This window comes from Vipera ursinii, assembly GCF_947247035.1.
Source record: "Vipera ursinii genome assembly, chromosome: 1".
Lineage (NCBI taxonomy): Eukaryota > Metazoa > Chordata > Lepidosauria > Squamata > Viperidae > Vipera > Vipera ursinii.
Window position 1 is genome coordinate 27,153,439 of NC_139512.1, and position 24,782 is coordinate 27,178,220.

At 41.3% G+C, this 24,782-nt stretch overlaps 2 protein-coding genes across 2 annotated transcripts in view; one reads left to right on the forward strand and one right to left on the reverse strand.

Annotated features, from left to right (window-relative positions):
• Window positions 1-1,307, forward strand: part of PCNX4 (pecanex 4) — a 25,063-nt gene extending 23,756 nt beyond the window's left edge. The window contains exon 12 of the transcript XR_014493381.1: window positions 777-1,307. The gene's annotated coding sequence lies outside the window, so the exon portion shown is untranslated. The remainder of the gene's footprint in view (window positions 1-776) is intronic.
• Window positions 1-23,714, reverse strand: part of DHRS7 (dehydrogenase/reductase 7) — a 24,463-nt gene extending 749 nt beyond the window's left edge. Inside the window, exons 1-6 of the mRNA XM_083370313.1 lie at window positions 23,424-23,714; window positions 9,062-9,214; window positions 5,520-5,626; window positions 4,575-4,814; window positions 2,589-2,711; window positions 1,309-1,524 (exon numbers count right to left, since the gene is read on the reverse strand). Of these exons, the coding sequence (XP_083226439.1) occupies window positions 1,309-1,524; window positions 2,589-2,711; window positions 4,575-4,814; window positions 5,520-5,626; window positions 9,062-9,214; window positions 23,424-23,553 (969 nt within the window). The 5' untranslated portion in view covers window positions 23,554-23,714. The remainder of the gene's footprint in view (window positions 1-1,308; window positions 1,525-2,588; window positions 2,712-4,574; window positions 4,815-5,519; window positions 5,627-9,061; window positions 9,215-23,423) is intronic.
• Window positions 23,715-24,782: the final 1,068 nt, after the last annotated feature.

Here is a 24,782-nt window from a genome sequence, read left to right on the forward strand (position 1 = left end):
CTTCAATCACTTGCATATAATATGCATGCAGAACTCAGAAATAGCAAAAAATAAGTGCCATTAACGTGCAATTCCCACTCAATTATTCGCTTTAAAACAATATAAAATTGTGATAACATGTAATCCATACAAAACTAGTGAGCTGCAACATTTTAAGGCTTAGCTAATCCAATACACCTCCTAGGACTACATTTTTTTAAATATTAAAGTATGAAATCTTGAATCTAGCATTTCATTAAATAAAACATTTGTGTCTGGAATTAAAGCATGTTAAAAATCCTGGGGTGGAAGGATCACATCTGGTTTAAATGCCGTATTTAGCATCTTGGCTCGGATAATCTATGAACTTGGCTTTGCAAATTTCCAGAATATACTTTTGAGACAACTAAAAAAAAATCTGGTCTGCCTTGATTCTGTACTTGTATCAAATAACCACCTTCTGTTTACATCAGAAAGTGGTAATATTGTTCTTTAAACTTTGAAATGCCTTCCCAATGGGGCTGAAAGGAATAAAAGTTGGATAGCAAATTCTAATGAATAATAACTTCTGACTGTGCAACAAACCATGATCATAATTTTAGTTCTTGGGAAGAGCTCAATGCATATGATGGGAAGACTGATGGTTTGACCTGTAATAGGGCTCCAGATTATATTCTGTCACTTATCCAAAGTGGAAAGAAAAGTGAAACCCACCACCACTGGGCAGTTGGGGAATCTGGTGCTTTACAGAATAGATAGCCAAAAATGTGGTCTGTTCTCTCTTTTGCATTTTGCAGGTTTAAGAGGAAAACTGCATAAGGACACAAGAGGCTAATTACCCCACAAACCCTCAACTATTTCAAAAATTAAATTAACTGGATCCCAGTCCCAAGCATTGATAAAATGCAGTTCTCTGTATGTTGGGCAAAGCCCAGTGTATTCATAAAGCAATAGGAGTTGTATACATCTGCACTGCAGCCTCTGAGAAAGCCAAAGATCTGGAACTGGAACAAGAGGATATGTTCTGGAATGTACACAAAAACATATGTATACAGCTTTCAGATTGTGTACCTAATCTTCAAAACAGGAACCTTCGTGTTTGGCCTTCCCATAAATGTCCAGTCCAAACAAACAGGCATATGCATTTATATCATGCAGGTATTATATCATGCAGGTATATAGAGCCAAAATATCAATTTCTTGCAAGGAGACTTAAACCTGGAGATATAAATTTGGCATTTTGTATAACTTATTGCCTTCTCAAATCAGCCAATTTAGTTGGTTTAAATGATACCAGGATAGGAAATAAATTCTATTTTAAGAACATACCACTCCGCTCTTGAAGTTCTCTATCCGTTTCTTTCCCATGCTGTTCAATAGCCACCATGCCCAGGTGGGCGCATACTGCCACATGTAACAAATTGCCAAGTAGGGATGGTCACTGACCCAGGCTTCCTTCACATCATTAGCCATGCTAACCAGGGTTAAACGAGCACAGCGCTGAGTTGTCATTTTGTGAGATTGGTCCCCAACGTTTTGATTAACCTGGTAGATGAGGTGAATACACAATAGAAAATTAGAGAAAATCAGAATGTGCTATAAATATATCTCACCAAGCCAATTAATCTCTGTGCCCCTCCTTTAAAAATTAGCTTCTTGACATTACAGAACTTCTAATTTTTTATTTTTTTATTTTAATCCCATTTATATCCCGCCCTTCTCCGAAGACTCAGGGCGGCTTACAATTTAAGCACAAACCAATGTGCTTAGCAATAGCCTTCATTCTATGTATATGCCTGCTTATTAGGGCTTTTGCCCCCCCCCCCCCAAGCAGCATTATTACAAAGTCAGCTTATTGCCCCCAACAATCTGGGTCCTCGTTTTACCTACCTCGGAAGGATGGAAGGCTGAGTCAACCTTGAGCCTGGTGGGATGCGAACCTGCACTAATTGCAGGCAGCTGGTGTTACTTAAGGAGGCATTAGCCCACTGCTCCACCAAGGCTCCTTCTCCTAATGAAGCTCTAATGAAAATTCCCTTCTCCCTTTTGCCATCATAAGGAAAAACTAAAACTCAAAATCAGAACAAGAACAACAAAATTTCAAGTTACAAATTAGGAATAGATATGCTGTTAAAGAATGCCAGCGCACCATTGGTTGAATTAAATTCCATGGGCATCACTTTCCTGTTAAACAGCATTTAACAGTGCACATGTCTCTAGGCAGACAAAATAATGGTCTTAGCAAATAACTGCAATCACAACTTAGGGGCCCAGGTTTGGCCTCTCTTGCACTATCATCAGCAATCAAGGAACAGGGCAATAATTAACCAGAGCAGATTTCATTTCTTTTCATTCCTAACTATGAGTCCAGAGTTCATTGTCCTTTAAGTCATTTCAATCAGTTTGGTCTAGAAACCAGGAGACTGTGAGTTCTAGTTCTACTTTAGGCATGAAAGTCAGCCTGGTGACCTTGGGCCAGTCACTCTTTTAGCCTAACTCACCTCACAGGGTCATTGTGGGGAAAATAGGAAGAGGAAGGACCATTGGGTATGTTCACGATCTTGAGTTATTTGTAAAAATAATAAAGGGGAGATAAAATAATTTCCTACCTTTGAAATTTCTTCAGTAAAGACATTATGGATAATCTGTGACTGGACAGGCCCTGGGCAGATATTGATTATACTTATCTCAGGATAATCAGCAAGCTCAGGCCGAAGAGAGTTAAAGAAGCCCTAAGAAAAAGCAACAGTAATTTTAATAGAAGGGTCTCCACAACCATGAAGAGAATTAACTATCATGTGCCTCAAAGATTGTAACTGCATACATATGCAATTATAAACACAACCTACAATGTTGCATAAGTTTTTGTTATCAAGTTTCAAGGTTTCACTAAGGGATCCGTAATAAGATTTAAGATGGAATGTTATATAAGCTTATCTGTGTTTTATCTATTTGGCTTCTCCATTTTTTCTTCATTTATCTATTTTATATTCTGGATAATGACTGCTAAAACTGATCTCCCTTTGTAAAAAAAAATGTTTTTCTGAATCCCATGCTGTGAAACTCGATACCAAGTACCAATATCTCCCAAGCTAGAAAAAGGTCTGTTGGTTGTATTCAGGAAGCCAGATTTGATGTAGGGTTACCATAATTAACTTATAAAAATCCAAGTATCCACTAGGTAAAGGTAAAGCTTTCCCCACACATGCGTGCTAGTCATTTCCAACTCTAGGGGCCGGTGCTCATCTCTGTTTCAAAGCCAAAGAGCCAGCGCTTGTCTGAGGACGTCTCCGTGGCCATGTGGCCGGCATGACTAGACACCAAGGAGCGCATGGAACGCTGTTACCTTCTCACCATAGTGGTCCCTATTTTTCTACTTGCATTTTTACGTGCTTTCAAACTGCTAGGTTGACAGAAGCTGGGATGAGTAACAAGCGCTCACTCTGTTACGCGGCACTCGGGATTTGACCCGCCAAACTGCCAACCTTCTGATTGACAAGCTCAGCGTCCTAACCCACTGAGCCACCACGTCCCTAAGTATACACTAGATCATAGCAAAACAAAGACTATTTTCTATATTTCTTTGCTGGTATCGCTTAGTCACTCAACCCTGTTACAACTTAGATATAGCAACCCCATTCTGAAACCTCCGGTTGCTAATCTTAAATTATTACAGCCACTGAATTCTGGTCAATTTTAATTGACAGGTAAACACAACTGCTGCTTAGTACTCAGTACTTCAATCTACACAAACCAGCATTTTTTAAATATGTGTACTGTTTTTACTGGATATCTGACACAAGTATCTACAGAGTTGTGCAAAAATAAACAAAAGTGATCATGTCACAACTTTCTGTATATATTTGAATTTCATAATACGAAGAACAGCCCAGATATATTGCTCAAGGTGATATATTTCTTTATTGTTGCTGATTAGCCTATAGGACTAATATGAACTGCCCAGATATAAATGCAACATAGTCCAGGGGAAACAGAATTAATACTGGGGTCTCTTCTCTTAACCAAATCTTTGTGGCCTAACAAGCCTTAATATAAGTATAAAAGGTAAATGTAAAGGTTCCCCTGCACATGCGTGCTAGTCGTTTCCAACTTTTTTTCATCTCTGTTTCAAAGCTGAAGAGCCAGCACTTGTCCAAGGACGTCTCCGTGGTCATGTGGCCGGAATGACTAGACGCCAAAGGCGCACAGAACGCTGTTACCTTTCCACTGTAGTGTTCCCTATTTTTCTACTTGCATTTTTACGTGCTTTCGAACTGCTAGGTTGGCAGAAGCTGGGACGAGTAACAGGCGCTCACGTGGCACTCGGGATTCAACCCGCCAAACTGCCGACCATCTGATCAACAAGCTCAGCGTCCTAACCCACTGAGCCACCGCGTATAGGGCCTTTCAAACATCATCAAGTTCTCTGGTTGCAATTACTACTGTACATAATCCTAAAACATAGTCTTCCTGGCATCTCGCAAATATCATGGAATTACAGCTTCATGAATGCTAGCAGGGGAACTTCTTGGAGTTGCACTCACAACACATTCTGGGAACCTCACTTGACCAAAACAGATGGAAAAGAGACTTACCTGCAAAGCATGTTTGCTGGCACAATATCCAGTTGCTAAGGGAGCTCCCATGATACCCATGACGCTGCTCATCGTGACAATCTTTCCCTGCTTCCTTTGAATCATGTGGTCCAGGACAAATTTAGTTAAGGAGACGGTGCCCAGATAATTGAGTTCCATGATAGCGTTATAAACACTAACGTTTGTATCTACGAAAAGAGAACGCTGAGAACGTCCACCGTTGTTCACTAAAATGTCAATCTTTTTAAAGAAAGGAAATGAAGGAAAAATTAGTTAAATTACCACTTGTCAGCATCAAGAACTGAAATGACTCTGGACTCAGAATGCAAGAACTCAGCTAGTTTCAAGACCTCAACTAACTGTATGTTTGAATTTCTGAAGCCCCAGCTCGTTATGTGCTTGGTGGAGCAGTGGGCTAATGCCTCCTTAAGTAACACCAGCTGCCTGCAATTAGTGCAGGTTCGCATCCCACAAGGCTCAAGGTTGACTCAGCCTTCCATCCTTCCGAGGTAGGTAAAATGAGGAGCCAGATTGTTGGGGGCAATAAGCTGACTTTGTAATAATGCCGCTTGGGGGCCCCCGAAAGCCCTAATAAGCAGGCATATACATAGAATGAAGGCTACTGCTAAGCACATTGGTTTGTGCTTAAATTGTAAGCCGCCCTGAGTCTTCGGAAAAGGGCGGGATATAAATGGGATTAAAATAAAAAAATAAAAATAAATCATTGTCTGGGATATATGAAAGGGCTTCTCACACATATCTGCATTTTCATGTTCCCTCTCAGACACATTGAACCCTTTAAACCAGGGTAATTGTATTCCAAAACAAACACAAATCATCCTGTGATGCTAGATTTCATCCCAATACAAATTGCCCCAAGGATATGTGTGTTTCTTGCCCTGCTTCTCTCCCTCCCCCCTCTCTCTCAAAAAAAATGAAACTTACCCTTCCAAAATGCTGAAGGACTGTCTTTGTGGCAGATTCATGGGATTCCCTTTCAGTCAAATCAAGTGGCAAAATGAGGATATCTTTATCACTTAGGCTGCTGATCTCTAAAGGGAAAATGGTAAAATGTCTTGTAGAAATAATGGATCTTCCCTCCATCCCACCTCATAAACACAGCTCAGCATACAGAAAGGGGCACCCAAATTTCTCCTCTCCTCCCTCCCCTTGTAATGCTCAATTTTTCCACACACCTCTGACTTTTCCTGGTCTGATGGGCATCATTCGGCCATTAAGTGCTTCTTTTGAGGGTTTTTTTAATTCATGATTTTGTCATTTGTGACTGCATTTAGTCCACTTATTTTCCATTTGCTCTGTTTTCCAATTTTATTCTATCTTATCTGAACAGTCTCTCTGATGACTTGTCTTTGCATAGTGACCCCAATATTTACGCTCAGGTTTCACTATTTGCACTCCCAGTGAAGATCTCTTTGGTATTGCGTGATTTGTTCTTCCTGCAACTCAAGCTATTCTCAATCATCTTTATAAAATATCATTCCTCTTGAGCTACGGTTGGCCCCCACCCTGTTGCTTTTCCAAAAGGCCCTAAAAACATGGGTTTGCAAGAGGACCTGGGGACCACAAATAGAGTGGCGGATTAGAGTGGAGACCACAATCAAGTGGCAGACTTGATTGTATTGTTGCTGCCATGGGTGGTGGAGATGGTTTTTTTTAAAATGGGTTTTTATTATATGATGGATTTTTTAAAAAAATTGTAAGTTGCATAGTCACCTATATGTGAGTTGGGCAATTATATACATTTATTTAATAAATAATAAATAAGTTTTCTCCAGCACCATAGTTTAAAAATGCAGCTTTCACAGCACTGTGTTGCAACTTGGAAATCATGCCCTTGACAATTTGTACCTCGTTGATAGTATAACTTTTCCCCCCTAACTAATGTGCCAAGTTAGCATAGTACATATTGTTATTGGGGCCCTCGGGTTTACTTCAAATATATTTTTCAGCCCTTCAGAACACGATGTCTGTTAAATCGGGATTGAAAAACCTGCTTTGCTCAGATTGATTGCATGTGACCCTTGGCCTATTTTTAAAACCACTTTGCAGAAATGGTTTCTGAAATCCAACAAGGGATTCGTCCCTTCCCTGGTATTTTGGAGGAACTGCCTAGTGTCAGAAAACAGAAAAGATGGCATCTGAAAGAGAATATGAGTGTGTGATCACTTTTGGCTCTTGGCCAGGCCCCTGAGGGATGTGATTCTCTCCATGAAAAACCAAACTATTATCCCTTAAAAAATATTCAGAAGGCAAAAGTAATTTCTAGAGCTGCTTTTCTCAGCCTGTTGCCCAACAGAGGTCATGTGAACTGAAGATAGGAGGAACTGCAGTCTAACATGTCTGAAGGGTATGAGACTGGGGAAATTCCCCTTTTCTGCACAGATTCATCCAGGCTTTTATATAGCTCCCCGCTTATCTATAAGAGTAAGGAGAGTTTTTGTAAGCTCATTATATTGTAATTTAAGCAAGGTAAGGAAAGCAGGCAGAACTGGATTTCAGTCATTCTTCACTGGCAGTGGCTATGTTGGCATATGCATGTGCGGGAAGCATAAGGTGGGAATACATAGGTCCACACTGAGGCATGTATCTGAGAGGGAGGAGACGAGGCTTAGAATGGAAAAATCAGCAACATGCAGAGCTGCTGTGTGCTCCCTTCTCCAATAGGGATGATCAGAGGATTCAGATCCATCCCATTTTTGGAACTAAACTACTTTTTACTAGCTTCTCCTTAACACACCAAATGTATTCCCATTTGGTTTGGCTTTCAGAGAGTTATCACACAGGCACATTGGGCTGGAAAGAATAAAAAGTATTCTCACAGAATTCTTCAAAACTTTAACAAAGCTTTTCTAAATCCAATATGAGAAAACTATCCAGGTCATTTCCTTGGTTTGTTATTTGTATATCCCTTTTGATTATTAGGATATTAGTTGATTTCTTTTGTATGTGCAATGTAACAACTTTTTCCGTGTCCTTCTCGTAGCCTGTGATTTTAAAATCCACTTTCACATAAGTCTCAATCACACTTCTTCTCCCACTGCAAAACCCCAGAGTAAAAGCAGCAGTTATCTAAAGAGGTTGTTTAGAAAACTTTGCTTTCTTTTGAGAGAATGCTTGGATGTTCCCCAGAATATTTTGGTTTACTCCTAGAGCATGCCAATCTACCCATTCTAGGGGATTTTCATAATTTTCCAGCAGTAAATTGTCTAAAACAGTGTGAATTATTTCCTGTTCTAGGTCTACGTCCAAAAAATTACAAACTGTCCATGAACAACTAAACTGGCACACTCTGGGAAAGAAAGAGAGTTTTGCACATTCTTGCTTTAAAAAGTTGGACTTTTTTTGCTGGAGTGTTTAAAATTAAAATTTTGAGGAAGAGAGAACTGCAGGTTGGGTCCAACTTGCACATGAGTTAAACCTAGATGTTCTGTTTTCCCAGAATTTGGAAGGAAAGTTAGGTTTCTCTTCCTCTCAGTGAATTTTAAAGCTTACTATGCTATTTTCATATCTCACTTCAGTAGCAGCAGAATGTGGGGCAACCACATGCTGGAGAGGTATCTGTGGGGTGTGACTTGAGAACCCGTGGTTTCAGAGCAACTTTATTTGGAAGCAGGTGTGCAAGGCTCCCTCTCTCACAGTGAAACCAAAAAAGACACAAACAAGATGCTCTAACAGCTCCGAGCACTAACTTTATTTGACAAAAGTTAATATTGTAGGATTATCTGAGGTTTATGATTTCTGTTGGGTTTTTTTTAGTGAAACTAGTGATTTTGAAATGCTATAGATTCCTTTGACCCTATCCCTTTGTTTCCTACAGCAATACATTAGAATTCAAGTCATGGATTACATATGATGGCATCTGTTAATGATTAAATCGCTTGCCATAAGTCAAACAAAGATAATTAATCTGGCGCCTTTCTGGAGCTGAGCAAAACTAATGTGCAACATTGGTTTTGCGAGATAGCCTTACAAAACACCAAGACTTTCCTCTCTGCTCCACTTGGCTATATATCAAGAAAGGGAAGCAAACTTGGATAAGCTAAACACCTATGCAACTGCAGTCTAGCTCAACCAGCCTAAAGCATGAACAATATCAGGATGACAAAATAATCTTATTGTCAATAAGCTGTCCGCTGATAATTCAATTTTTCCTAATCTTTTTAGCATGAAACCTTCTATAATTGCCAAGTTTAATTGGCACCATTATCAAAATGGTTTGCTGTTGCTTATTTTCCATTCTTGCTTACTGTGTCAGGGTTTTTGGGTAGCATCCCAGCTGAATACTAGACTAGTTTACTTGACCAGGAAAGATCAGGAAGATTCTGTAGAAACCTAACTGGAATTAGCACAGCTCTTTATAGATATGCCAAAGGGCATACTAATTTTTATTGTGTAATTTTATTTGCAATTCTTGCGACCTAGTTAAGGAAAAAAATGCATATATAAGCTTCTAGAATAGCTCCTACCAAGACACTTCTTTTTCACCCTCTCCAATTCATTTTCTCTTCTTGCCGACAACACAAGCCATGATCCAATTTTGGCCAGCTGGTAGGCCAACTCTTCTCCAATTCCGCTGGAGGCACCAGTCACCCAGACAACTTTCTTAGGCAGCTCCTTTTCTGGGGAATAAAAAAAAATACCAAAAAAGATTATAAGAAGAGGTGTCAAGCACAGTAAATTAGGAGTCCAAGCACTACAAGTGAACATAAGATTTAGTGCATGCTAATGCTCTCCTCAAGAATATGAACTACTAATGGTCAAAGCAATTTACTAATGGTGGTAAATAAGAGTCAACAGAATTCAAGGTGGGCTAGACTTGGATCTCTTGTGAGCACAAAGGGACTTGTGGCTGATGATACATTTGACCCCTCCCTCGGGCTCAGCAAGATCATAATGAAGATCATCTCCTACATCAGGTGTTCAATAGAAACTTTCATGAATATGTACACATCTGCAAACAAGAGACTGGTTGTTAGCCAAATTCTTATTTACTTATCTAAATCCATGTACTTGGCCATCCATCACAAATGCAACTCTAAGGTTCCTAACAAAAGTTTAAAAATACAATATAAATATTAAACCAAAGATAGTAGTATCATAAGATATTTGAAGACTAATCATACCTTTTTCTGACTAAACTCCACAAAACCTCAACCATCATAAATACATTTCTGTTTAAAGGGACAACATTCTTTCTTGCCTTGAACATATTCAGAGGCTGCTGATGCGCACACAGCACAGGCCAGTTCATCATTACACAGCCGAGGAAAGTGAACTTACGCAAAAATCAAACTAGGAGGTAGTTCACAGAAAACAATCTTCCTAGAAACGTCATTGACTTTAACTATGTATCATTTGCCCAAACATAAATCCCCAAGGACTTTGCTGTATCAACAAAAAGAACCTACGGTATTTTCAAAATTTGCACGCAACAAAGCAAACAAGAAAGTCTGCCAAACATCTATCTATATCTTTCGCAACAAGTTACTAGGCCTGTATATGCTCTGGAATACATAGCTTTATTCTGAAAACAGAAAGGCCTATCTGCACATAATGGAGGAGATCTTGTTTTTGCTATTGCTCTATACAAAAGAACATAATGAGGATATTTTGTTTTAAACAAAGACAAAAGGAAGGTTATACTGGATCAAGTCATAGATTCATCTGTTCCAAAGTTTCCCATAATGGTGATTAAATGCCAGTGGGAAAACTCCATGCATGGCATAAATGAAATAGCATTCTTGCTTCTAGGGACTGATATTCACAATGACAGAGATAATGAAGTTAATATATTACTATTTAACTACAAGCATTCTTTACTTGGTGGTACCCATACCACTGGCTAAAAATCCATGTCCTAGAGGAGATCAACCCTGACTGCTCTTTAGAAGGCGAGATCCTGAAGTTGAAACTCAAATACTTTGGCCACCTAATGAGAAGGAAGAAGGGCCTGGAGAAGAGCCTAATGCTGGGAAAGATTGAGGGCAAGAGAAGAAGGGAACGACAGAGAATGAGGTGGCTGGATGGAGTCACTGAAGCAGTAGGCATGAGCTTAAATGGACTCCAGAAGATGGTAGAGGACAGGAAAGCCTGGAGGAACATTGTCCATGGGGTCGCGATGGGTCGGACACGACTTCGCAACTAACAACAACAACAACAATTCTTTACTTATTAAATTTCTATGTCAATTTCTATCTCATTGATACAGCAACTCTGAGCAGCTCGCAATGTAATAAAACCTAAAAAAAAAGTGCTGGGTAGTCCTCAACTTACAGCCAGTCACTTAGTGACCGCCTGAAGTTCTTACAGAGCCTCCCCCCCAAAAGACATTTATGAACCAGTTATGAAGTTCCAATGATCGCATGCAGCATACACTTCCCTGCAGTCATATGATGCATTTCAGGGTTTTTTGCAATCAGCTCGCATTTATGGCCATTTGCAGGGTCCTGCAGTCACATGGCTGCAATTTGGGACATTCTCATTGAAAACCGGCATTTATTTCTGGTTTTTGCAAAAATACCCCATAGCAAACAATGTGTTCACTTAACAACCATGCCATTCAGGGTTTGTAAGATCTTTATTAGGTTTCACTATCAATACTATTAGAGATTGCTTCCAGGAACTTGGAATAATTTCCCTTTCCATTATTTTATTAAACATTAACCTCATCTTCAGCACCAATAGTCCTTTAAAATTTTTATAATATTCTACGCCTAGTCCATCTAACCCTGGTGCTTTACCTATTTTCAATTTATTAATAACTTCCAGTACTTCCTCCTCTTCTATTTTTGATTCCATTATTTCTTTGTCATATTCTTGAATTTTACAGTTTAAATTCTTTTCTATATATGCCCAACTTTCATTCAAATTTATTTCCTTAGATAACTTTTCAAAAAACTTCTGAAATATCAACAATTTTTCTCTCATCATATTATATCTTTTCCCTTTTTTGTTCTTTATTACTCCAATCAGGCTTTTTACCTTTTTAACTTGTGTGGCTCTGGCCAACATTCTAGATTTTTTATTACTATTTTCATAAAATTCCCTATTTAAATAAATTAGATTTCTTTGAACTTGTTCTCTAACTCAATATTTTGCAACTCTTTTCTTTTAGCTGATAATTCTAACATAATCCTATTCTCTCTACTTTCTATATATTTACTCTCTAGTTCTCTAATTTCCTCCTCATCGTTTTGGTTTTTTATATTATAAGAATATTTTATCCCTAAACTTCTTACCACTGTTTTCATTGCATCCCATATTACACTTATATTACTACCTCCTTATTCATTTATAGTCCATATGTCTTTTAATTCTCTTTCCATTTTCTCTACAATCTTTTTATTCTTAAAAATCCTCGAATCCATTTTCCATCTACTTGCCTATTTATAATCACATGTCTATCTGACATGTTTTTAAACAATTTTTGCTAGTCTTGCTGATGGCAAGTACCATCTATAAAACATTTTATATAAATTTTCTTCGTAGGAAGTTGACATTTCTTTCCCATAAATTTTGCCATTTTTTCTAATTCTGTATTATATCCAAAAACTTTTGCCCATCTTATCATTGTTTCTTTAACTTGTTTGCTTTCCATTTTCAAAGTTAATAAAAAATTATAATTTTTCTTAGTTTCTCATCAGAAGTTAACAATATCTTATCAAACAAAGTTTGCCCCTTATAAAATACATACAGTTTAACATCTTTATCATATCTACCTTGCATTTGTAAATGTGCCCACCACGATAAATTCATACCCTGATTTTCCAAAACCTCCATTTCCCTTGGCATCTTGTAACATTTTCATCTTAATTCTAGCTTTCTTTCCTTGCCAAATAAATTTTAAAATTAATGATTTAAATCTTCAAAGAATTTTTTCTCAAGTTTTATAGGTATTGTTTACAATAAAAATAAGATTTTTGGTAATATATTCATTTTCACCATAACAATTCCAAATCCACTCTTATTTGATTCAATAGCTTTGTACAGTTATCATAAAGGCCTTTGAACTATGGTGCTGGAGAAGACTCCTGCGAGTCCCTTGGACTGCAAGGTGATCAAACCGGTCAGTCCTAGAGCAGGACTTTTCAAACTTTTCACCCATTGTACCACTTTTAGGATATGGCAACATCCGAGTACCACCAGTCGCCTAGCAAGGTGTCAAAAACCTGATGACCAAAAAAAGGGAAAAAAAGGAAAAAAGTGATGAAGTATAGGTACTTACAACAGTTGGCTTAGTGACTGTTCAAAGTTACAATGGCACTGAAAAAAGTGCCCCCAAGCCACAGCCGAGCAAGTCACCTGCCTGCCCACCTGGCAGCACTCTTCCTCCTGTCGGAGGTTTTCATTGTTGTGAGCATTTCTGTTGAGGATTGGCAGCGAGGGTGGGATGGGGGGGTGTTTGGTTTTTATCCCCCTCCCCATCTGCTGTGTGGTTGCAGAAGGTTTTGGTCACTTCTCATGACCCTGGGACACTGTGACTGTCATAAATATGAATCAGTTGCCAAGTATCTGAATGTAAATCACAAGACCCTGGAGATGCTGCAACATTCCAGCTGATCGGCGCTTCTTCTTGGCTCAGAAGTGCCAGGATCAGTGCCAAGCTCCAGCTGGAGCCTGGCACTGATCATGGCGCTTCCGCTGAGCCCTGACAGCCCCAAAGAAGCACTGATCATGGCGCTTCCACTGAGCCCTGACAGCCCTGCAGCTCCAGCCATCTCTCGCTCAGGCTTGTGTGGTGCTGCCACCAGTTCAGCTCATTCCCCTCCCCCACTACCACTTTTCTACGAAGGTCGTGTACCACCTGCCAGGGCCAATGTACCACAGGTGGTACCCATACCACTGGCTGAAAAGCCATGTCCTAGAGGAGATCAACCCTGACTACTCTTTAGAAGGCCAGATCCTGAAGTTGAAACTCAAATACTTTGGCCACCTAATGAGAAGGAAGGACTCACTGGAGAAGAGCCTAATGCTGGGAAAGATTGAGGGCAAGAGAAGAAGGAGACGACAGAGAATGAGGTGGCTGGATGGAGTCACTAAAGCAGTAGGCGTGAGCTTAAATGGACTCCAATTAAGTGGGACAATTTCTTCTCATGGCCTCCAAAGTAAATTTCATTTGGTGCACCTTAAATCTGCTTGTTCTTTCTTTGCTGCCATATCATACTACAGGTTCCTATTCAGTTTTCCTTCAGTTACTATTTCAAGATCTTTACCACAAATACTATACCAAGCTAGGTACAGTATACATGTGCAGTTAATTGTAATGTCTTAAGTGAATAACTCTCTCTCTCTCTCTCTCTCTCTCTCTCTCGCTCTCTCTCTAACCTCCTGAGGCTGGTTTTCTGCTATGCCACCCCCCGCCGCTGGGCGGCGGAACCGACCAGGTGGTTCTGCCCCAGGCGCCTAATGGACCCGGATCGGTTCCAGAGGGCGCTTGGGCCTATACCTATCACCCTTACCCACAGCCCAGTCGATGCTCTGGTGGAGGCCTGGGAAACGGCTGCCGCCAGGGCACTTGACTGCGTTGTACCCATGCGACCTCTGACCCGGCGCAGATCCCGTTGGGCCCCATGGTTCTCTGTGGAGCTCCGGGAGATGAAGTGTCGGAGACGAGGTCTAGAGAGCGGTTGGAGATCCAGCCGATCCGAATCCGACTGATTGCAGTTAAGAACCTTTATAAGGTCTTATCTTGCGGCGATAAGGACGGCGAAGTCTAACTACTTTGCTGCCCTTATCGCGTCCGCAGATAATCGCCCGGCCGCCCTGTTTAGGGTGACTCGCTCCCTCCTTAACCAGGAGGTGAGAGAGGATCCCTTGCGGGGACGAGCCGAGGAGTTTAGTCATCATCTGGCGGACAAAATCGCTCATATCCGGACCGGCCTGGACTCTGACTGGGCAGAGTCTGATGTGGAGGAATCGGGCGGTCTTGAGCACGTTATCTGGACTGAGTTCGACCCTGTTTCCCCTGATGATGTGGACAGGATCATGGGGAGACTGAGCACCACCACCTGTTTGTTGGATCCGTGCCCCTCCTGGCTAGCTTATGTGGCTCGGGAGGGAACACGAGGCTGGTTCCATGCAGTAATAACTGCTTCTTTGAAGGAGGGTGTCTTCCCTGCCGCCTTGAAGGAGGCGGTGGTGAGACCCCTTCTCAAGAAGCCTGCTTTGGACCCGGCTGTTTTAAACAACTATCGTCCAGTCTCCAACCTTCGCTTTTTGGCAAAGGTTGTTGAGAGTGTGGTGGCGCATCAGCTCCCTCTGTTCCTGGAGGAAACTGATTATCTGGACCCGTACCAATCGGGTTTCAGGCCCGGACACAGCACAGAGACGGCATTGGTCGCGCTGGTGAATGATCTCTGGAGGGCAAGGGACAGGGGTTGCTCCTCTGTCCTGGTCCTATTAGATCTCTCAGCGGCTTTCGATACCATCGACCATGGTATCCTGCTGCGGCGTCTCAGGGGGTTAGGAGTGGGAGGCACCGTTTTACGGTGGTTCTCCTCCTACCTCCAGGGCCGCTCGCAGTCGGTGTTGACGGGAGGGCAGAGATCCGCCCCGAGGCCTCTCATTTGTGGAGTCCCTCAGGGGTCGGTTCTCTCGCCTCTCCTGTTCAACATCTATATGAAGCCGCTGGGCGAGATCATTCGTGGCTTCGGGGTGGGGTATCATCAGTACGCTGATGATACCCAACTTTTTCTTTCCACCCCGAACCAACCCAGTGATGCCCTCTCCGTGATGTCCCGGTGCCTGGAGGCGGTTCAGGTCTGGATGGGGAGAAACAGGCTTCGTCTCAATCCCGCCAAGACTGAGTGGCTGTGCATATCGGCATCTCGGGCTAACCAGACTATTCCACCTCTAACGATGGGGGGTGAGGTGTTACCCCCCGTTGATAGGGCTCGCAACTTGGGCGTCCTCCTGGATTCACGACTCAATTTTGAAGATCACATAGGAGCCGTGACCAGGGGGGCTTTTGCACAGGTTCGCCTGGTGCGCCAGTTGCGTCCCTATCTGGACCGAGACGCCCTATGCACAGTTACTCATGCGCTCGTGACCTCCCGTTTGGACTACTGTAACGCTCTCTACATGGGGCTGCCCTTGAAGACCACTCGGAGGCTTCAACTGGTGCAGAATGCGGCCGCGCAAGTTGTAATGGGGGTCTCCCGATACTCCCATGGAACACCTCTACTCCGCGAGCTGCATTGGCTTCCGGTTGCCCTCTGGGTGAAATTCAAGGTGCTGGTTATCACCTATAAAGCCCTACATGGCCTGGGTCCGGGGTATTTGAGGGAACACCTGCTGCCGGCATCAAATGCCCTTCGCCCAGTGCGCTCCCACAGGGAGGGTCTGCTCAGGGTCCCACCGGTAAGAGATTGCCAGCGTGTGACACCCAGGGATAGGGCCTTCTCAGTGGGGGCGCCTGCCCTCTGGAACCAGCTGCCAGTGGAGCTGAGGACTGCCCCCGACCTCCGATCATTCCGCCGGGGCCTGAAGACCTGGCTCTTCGAGCTCTCAGGCCCAGGCTGAGGAGAAATTTATTTTAATTGGGGTTTTTTAATTGTACAGGGTTGGTTTAATCTTTTTTAATTGGTTTTTTAACTTTTGTATGGTTGATTTTTAACTCCCTGTAAACCGCCCTGAGTCCTCAGGGAAAGGGCGGTATATAAATGCAATAAAATAAAATAAAATAAATAAAATAAATAAATTTCATAGTGACTCTTTATACCTATTTCTACAACTTATACAGAAATTTCTCAATACTACTCTTGTCTTGTAGCAACCCCACCTAATATCACAATATTAATAATGATCCCTCCATTTTTTCATCAAAAACATTAATGAAAATATTTATTATACAATGAGGAATCTAAACTTTCTCACCTTTAAATTCCCCAGAAAATTCCTTGTTTATTCAATTATTTCAGTTCTTTCTTTGTTTCAAATGTTTTTAGAAATGTTAAGATCAACCCCTGTGATACAGATCTTGGTACTGACTACTCAGCATTTTATATAACATGCAGCACTATTTAATTATTTAATTAATAACAGGAGGGAATGAGTTATACTTCTCATCCTGGAATTTGATCACAGAATATCCAGTAGTTTGTTGTGATGGTGTTAGTTGTATTTTTCTAGATAAAATCCCTTGCATTTGAGCCAGTTGTGTGCCACCTCTGATGCATATTTAGCTGTGGACGGATCTGTTAATTCCCCTTCTATTGTCCAAAGTAATGATACCTTCTAGTTTAACTTGACTTCCCTGGCTACATTCTTGCAGTTTTTTGGCAGAGTTACAGAAAATTTATTTATCAAATTTATATGGCCTGTAATATCATAAAAATAACTCTGGGCTGCATACAGCACTGAATTTAAAAACTATAAAGATCTATGGAGATTAAAAAAATTAACTGTCTTCCAGATGATTTGATTAATGTGGCCTGTACCATCAACTAGAAGTTTAAATCACTAGCATTAGTGACTTCGCTTCATTCTGTTGTTCTTGCCATCTTTTATTCTTTTATTGGTTATTATAATTTCGTTGTTTGATTGCTGTGAGCCATCCAGATCATACTTATTTGAAGGAGGATATTATTAGACTGCCCTCTTACAAAAAATTGTGTTCCTCTTGAAGCCAGGCCAACAGTGTTCTTAGAGCTTTCCAAAAATTAATTTTAAAAAATGAAATTGTTCTGGAGGTTTTGGGGATTGCTGAGTGAAGTCCTTCTGTTTCTTGTATTTCTGGCATTGTTTGAGTTTTTCTAGCATCTGTTCCACCTGGCTGCAAGGTCTCCTTGCCTAGTTCTTATAGTAAAGTTAGTCAATGCATGGTGAGATCAGGGATTTTGTTTTTCAGCTAGCTTGTCACAAGACTGGACCATTATTTGGGTTGATCCAAGTTCCCCCAGCTGGCTTTTGTGCCTAATGGAAGGCTACAACCTGAGCCTTTCCCACTATCATGATATTTAAAAATATATATAACATGACTTATGAATAAAATAAAATGCCAATCAATTAAGTGCTTCTTGGGTCCAGGTTACCTCAGAGAATGTCTCCTTGTATACGATTCCTTCTTGTTTACCGAGATCATCTGTGAGTGTTTGCTCATATTTGCCCCACCCAGGCATCTCTGAAACGTCTGCTCCCCAACATTTAATTCTCTGGGGAGTTTAGTGAAAATGATGGCTACTGCTTTTAGGGGGGAAAATCCCACTTTTTAGAGCAAATTCTAGTTGAAAATTATAAATATAATTCTTATCTTAATAATTCTGGTTCCAACATCATTTTGAGATGGGGGAGATGCCAGGAGAAATGATTTTATTAAAGATTTGCTGTGGGCCCTTTTCATTTTAGCTATAAGCTCATATCTTACCTACAGTTTTAAATGTTAAAAAAATCATGAAACCTGCCATAGAATGTTTTAATGGAAGGTAATATGCAAGATGTTGATAAATCAAATGCTGTTTTCTGCTTATTGCTTTTATAGCTTGTACATGAGGGCTCCCCCCCTTTGTATTTTATGGCACTGAATTTACCAATGTTAACAGTTTTCCATGAAGGGTTCAATAGACAGTTAATATGGCAGACAGGTATCAATTCATTCATCATATTCTGCCAGTCAGATCAATAAGCTTGTCCTAATAAGGTATCAAAACCAGCCACTCTGACTGATGACATTCTGACTCTGACATTCTGCTCAAGTGTTGCATCACTTGAGGAAAGTGTTTCTACTGCAATAACTCTTGTGCTATGCAGATAAGAGTAACAAAGCATAGGATTCATCTGTAGAGACCATGTGCAATTGAAAATAAAGGAAGAGCAAACCACAACTTAATGGAAACTGTTTCTTCACCTTGAAAATATTCCTTGTGATCAGGGCAGTTTTATATTATTCCAATATAACCATCTAATATTCACTTTAGAGCTTCATCTTTTAAATAATTAAAACAGTGGTGTGTCAACACAATAATGAAACAAGAAAAATATAGTAAAAAAACAAGGAAAGAAAAAATTACAGGATAAAAAAATCAGAAATTGATGCATCTAACTACATCTCTAAGAAGAGATACAATTTTCAAAATATTCATTCTGAATATTTCTATCCAAAAAGACTTGAATATAGATATTCTAGAAGGAATTATTTTGTTAATGAAATTAAGAATTCATTTATTAAATTTATATATCACCTATCTCACTATTGTGGGAAGTCAGTCCCCCCCCTGAGAAAAAAATATTTTTGGAAATATTTAAAAGGCAGAATATATTTTCCTAAAGAATTTTAAAAGCAGAAACCAACCCCACCCCAAGTCTCTCTATCCCAAACAGAAACCAAATCTGCAGATTGCAAATGTGATAATCTTGTCAGAAAGACTGGAGTCAGGAAACTGGGATTAGGAAGAAAGATCCCTAGAATCAACAATCCCTCACAGCAATAATCCAACAGTCAACAGCCCCAGCCCCAGGAAAGCAGGATTGATCTATGGGACATAGTAGGATTAACCCACCACCATCAGAATACCAGAAAGGCACACTCAGACTCAGGTCAAAGTTCATGCCATGGGAACAACTCCAAACAAAAGGCTCAAGAAGGTATAAAAACCCACTCCCTACATATGCTCTCTCTTTCTTCCAGAGCCATCTTTCTGTCTGGCTCTCCTCTTCAATAAATTGCAATCTTCTTTCTAAAGCAGTCACCATGTTGTTTATTCCTGGCTTGGACTGAACCATGATAAAGACTTTTCCTTCAACACTATCAAGGGACTCTGATATAAAACTCTTTCTCTTTCCAACAGCCTAAACAAGAAGGGAAAAGTAACAGACTAAGTTCATTTACAACAAAGCCAACATGGGATGTTTTTTGTTTTGTTTTGACATGTTCCGTGAATTCAGTTTTTACTGTTGAGCAGACAAAGTTCAATGAATTGAAATATTATTGCTAATCTTAAAGTAAACATGTGTTTGAAATCCTGGATGACCTTCCTCAAGGATCTCAAGGATCTTCCAATCTAGTCCACTGAATAATGTACACAGGCATTCTAATTAGTAACCACTGATAGTTATTTTCATGAATTTATCCCTTTTTAAAATTATTGGCTAGTGGTCATCACTGCAGGAAAGGATGCTGCTTCTTTTATCTTTCATTTAAGTTTCCTTGGATCATTTGGATTTGCTACTGCTAGAGAAAAAACTCCTGCAATGGAACAAAACATTTATTCTGTATATATATGCTATAGGTAAATACTTCTGAAGCAGAGATAATTAATTAGTTATATCTACCCAAAATTAAATAACCTCAGGTTTTGGCTTTCTGTCAACTATAAGAACTGGTTAGGGATAAACACAGGGATTTGCTAGTTACAAGGTTCCTTCTGGAAGTAAGAAATCTACATGCAAACTGATGGATCACCAGTTGCCCTGATCACCTCTGGGCAGCTTACAATGTAAAACAAAGCAATGATACAAAAAAGATGCTGTACAATATAAAGTGTACAAAATTTAGCATCTGTTTGAACAACACACTGTCCGCTTGTCTATATGAAACTGTATCAACTCTACTGTTAACACCCACACAAAGATTTTGTCTTTCAAATGCTTCAGGCAAAACCTCATAATTGCACTAGGAATAACTGTTTCTAGATTCCTGCCTTTCATCAGCAATTTGTTCGTGCACACAACTAAATACAAACTAAATAGCAATGCAATTATCTAACCATTTTAGGAAATAAAAAAATTATTCAGTTATTGCTCAGTTTCTTTACAATATAATCAGAATGACTAATGAAACAATTGTGCAATCTTTTTGTATTTTTTCAGTATCAAGGTATAGATTCCAATTTGGCTGGGGATTCAGTTAAACAGTAACTAAGGGTCCAGAAAGTGAAGTAGGATAGACAAAACTACTCAGAGACTTTGATTGTTATAAATTTAGGGGTTTTAGAACACAGTGGTGGGCAGACATGATAGCAGTCTTTCAGTATCTGTTGGACTATCACACAGAACAAGAGATGATCTTATTCCCTATAACTCCAACTACTATGAAAGGCATTCAGGCTACACACCAGGAAGAATTTCCTGACTATAAGAGCTGTCAGCCAGTGGAACAGGCTGCCACTTGAAATGTTAAGTTCTTCTTTGCTGGAGATCCTCAAGTATGTAATTGGTCAGAGATGGTCTAATGCAGGGGTGTCAAAGTGCCAGCCCGTGGACCGGATGTGTCACAAGGAAACCACACCCTCCCCACTGCCAGCAATGGGGAAAAAGCTCCAATACATCACGTGACGTCACGAGTTTGACATGTCTGGTCTAATGGATCCTTCCCTGAGCAAGAATTGAACAATACAACCTCTAATGTTCCTTCTGACTTTATAATTCTCTTTTAACACTTTGGCTTTTTTTTTAAAAAAAAAAATGTAATTACTCCAGTAAAAGATCTATATGGCATTAGCAAATGTATTAGTAGATACTGTGCTGCAACTCAATCTAACTAAAGCTTAAACAAAAGGATATTAGAAGCAACCCTCCATTTAATCCAATCAAGCTTAATTTGCAAAAATTATTTTAATGCAATGAAGTAATATACAAAATCATGTTCACAAGACCTGGTTTTATATTGTGGGAAGAATCCAGAGAAAGAAATATTTTGGGGAATATTATAAAAGCCAGAGTATATTTCCCCAAAGGAGTAATGGAGAATATCTTAAAAATAAAACAGAAACCAGTCCCAGCCCCTCTCCCTCAAGCAGAAACTAGGCAGAGGCCAGCTTTTAGAAGTGCAGAAGTAATAATCCATTCAGGAAGACTGGAGCCAGGAATCTATTAGGAAGACAAAGACACCTAAAATCTACATACTCCCCACCCAAATTCTAAGGACAGGAGACATAATAGGATTAACCCACCAATACCAAAAGGGCACACTCAGACTCAGGTCAAAGTACATGACACAGAAAATACAAGCCTCAAACAGGAGCCAGCCTCAAGAGCCCAAAAGGTATAAAAACCCACCACTCCCTGCTACATGTGGTCAGTTTTTCCAGAGCCATCTTTCTGTCTGGCTCTCCTCTTCAATAAACTACAACACACATGTCAAACTCGCGACGTCACGTGACATTATGCAGCGTATTGGAGCTTTTTCTCCATTGCCGGCAATGGGGGGGGGCGGTTTCTTAATGACGCATCAGGCCCGCAGGCCAGCAGTTTGACACCCCTGAACTACAACCGTCTTTCTAAAGCAGTCTCCATTTTGATTATTCCTGGCTTGGACTGGACCCTGGTGAAGATTTTTTCTTCAACAATATAAATACTATTGCTGTCACCCTAGAAAATGAATTGTGTATCTGTGAGCGTGTAAATGTGTGCCTGAATCACCAATATAAAAGTAGACCCAGCCAACCAGGTGAATTGTTGATTCCATTTCTCTTTTGCTAGGTGTTGTTACAAGGAAGTAGGTAAAAACTACTAGACTATGTGTAGTATAACTCTGTTTTTAAGTTAAAAAAACGTAGGACTTGTAATCCTGAAATTTTATCCTACCTTGCTTTAAGTGGGAGACTCATTTACCTAAAACAGTACCACTACACATAGTCTAATACAAAAACAACAACAGGCTTGCGCTGAGACTTAAGCTACTGCTTAGGGTCTGAACACACACTTAATTCAGGACTTTGCGAACAGAAGTGGGTTTGTTTACCAGTCATGAAAAGGGTTCACCTCTCCCCTGCTTTTTCAAGCAGAGAACTCATGACTGGTAAATGAAGGGATAGTAAAACCCATGCAATCCATTAGCATTCAGCTGGAAATCTGACAAGGGCCTGACCAACCCACTTCTATCCAATTTCCACAAGTAAACTGGCTCAAGGACAGTTTCCAACTATGGTAAATGCAGCTATGTGTTCTAGACACCAAGCTGAAAACCTAGGCATATTTACTTGGGATGAGGAAGCAATGCCTGAAAAAATATTCAGATGAGTAATACTGCATGGAAAAGAAAAGAGGGCTTGCACACACCCTATTCACACCCTGGAGATCTCCAAGAGTTGCGGCTTATAGTTTCCATATCTGCAGCCAGCATGGCCAGTTCCTTAAAAGCTTTGAGCTACAAACATCCTGCACTCTGACATTTTCTAGCCCAGTATCTGTCAGCCCCAGGCTCCACTTCTTAGGCAGATTTTATTTGATCTTTGTCACTTTTGCCGTTATCACTCTTCCCCGTTATCACTCTTCCCCAGAAAAGAGAATTAAAAAAAAGTTTGCTCAAATGCTCAAAAACATAAAACGAAACTGAATAATAAAAGAGGTTTTGGGTGTTTTTTTTTTTAAAAAAAAAGAAAAGCAGCAAACTAAAATTAAAATTAAACGGCAATTTGGCCACCTGGTCCGATAAACGCTTGGTTAAAACAGAGCTGTTTTCCAACTGTTTCAGACTCTGTAATCCCGACACCTGGGAGATACCAAGGTCACGGAAGCTTTCACCTTCAATTTTTTAACAAATCTCACGGCAGCATCCTCGTCATTTCAGCGGTCAGTTAACCGCCGGCTGGGCGGGAGAGAGCGCCGCCTTTACTCGACTTCCTGGGCGCGGGGAGGGAAGGCGCGGGAGTCCGCTGGCGTTTGCCCGGCCTGCAAAAGGGCTTCTTCCTCCCTCGCCCGCTTCTTTGTCACCCCTTTTGCTCACTGCTTGTAATCGGGGGGGGGGCCGCGCGCAGCCCTGGCGAAACTGCCACGTCCCCGCGCGGGAGGAACGAGGGAAGGAAGCGGCCAACTCCAAGCAGAAGAAGCGGAAAAAGTTGGGCGCGACCGCGAGAGACAGACAGAAAGGAATCAATTGCGCGGGTGACTTACCGGGCTTCTTGCCCCACCATTCTGCCCACTGCACGGTGAGGTCGCTGTCAGCTCGGATCCAGCGTATGAATTGCAAGGTTAGGTAGGCTATGAAGCTGCCCACCGCAATGCACTGAACGCAGATCTCCATGGCGTGCAGAGGAGGCGGGAGCGCGGCCGGAGTGAGACCGAGAGCCCCTTCTTATAAGCGGCGGGCGGGCTGAGCTTTTTTTTTCTTTTCCGCCCGCTGTCCCGAGCAGGGAGTGGCCGCTGGCTGCAAGCGGGCCTCTTGCCCCGGGGAGAGCGGCTTTTGCCTGGGGGGGGCGGAGTTTGTTTTCCCCGCCTCCCCTCAGGCGTTTATCGGATCCCCACCACTCTCTTTGCTAGGAAGAGTTTGCTGACAATTTCTGTTTTGCAAAAAAAGGAAGGGTCGGGGAGTCGGCTTGGGGCTCTGGGCACAGAGAGGCTCAGGGTGGGACGTTTCTGGCAGTGGAGACGGATTGCTTGCCCGCTCGAAATAGCAGCCAGATCTATAAAAAAAAAACACAAACGACAGCCGGTAGATGTTCTTGTGAAAACGTGGGGAATGAAAGCTGCCAAGTTAGAGGAGGTGACAGGCTTGTGTGCCTAGGCCAGGGGTCGGCAACCTCGGCTCTTTTATGACTCGTGGACTTCAACTCCCAGAATTCCTGAGCCAGCATAGCTGGCTCAGGAATTCTGGGAGTTGAAGTCCACGAGTCATAAAAGAGCCGAGGTTGCCGACCCCTGGCCTAGGAACAATGGTGAGATGAGAATAAGATCCGGGAGCCAAATTACGGTGTGAGAGAATGGAGCGCTCTGTCCCTCTGGGCAGGGACACGGCTAAATTTAAAAGGGTGGATGTCAATATATCACCTAGCCCTCCTCTTTTGCCTTTAGCTCCCCCTTAAATGGAATAGTCTCCATCCCATTATAAACCACCTGCTCTGAAAAGTGCTGTCTTCGGTAGATCAGCTTCTGTTACAGCCATGGCGAACCTTTTAGAGACCGAGTGCCCAAACTGCAACCCAAAACCCACTTATGTATCGTCGGGTGCCAGGTGGGCATGGCCCATTGGGTGGGCATGGCTGCGGTGGTAACAGCAGACTGGGTGGGACTAAAAAGTTCAATCAATCAATTCCAACTTTGCAAGATCTTCCCCCCCCCCCGCGAGAAGTTGAAATTGATTGATTGAACCTTTTTTTTCTTTGTATACAGCAGCAGAGGCCTAAATCAAAAAGGTTTTATAAAAGCCAGCTGAAGACCTAGGACTGGGGCGACGGCATGCATGCCCACGGAGAGGGCTCTGCGTGCCACCTGTGGCACGCGTGCCATAGGTTTGCCACCATGGTTCTATTACAT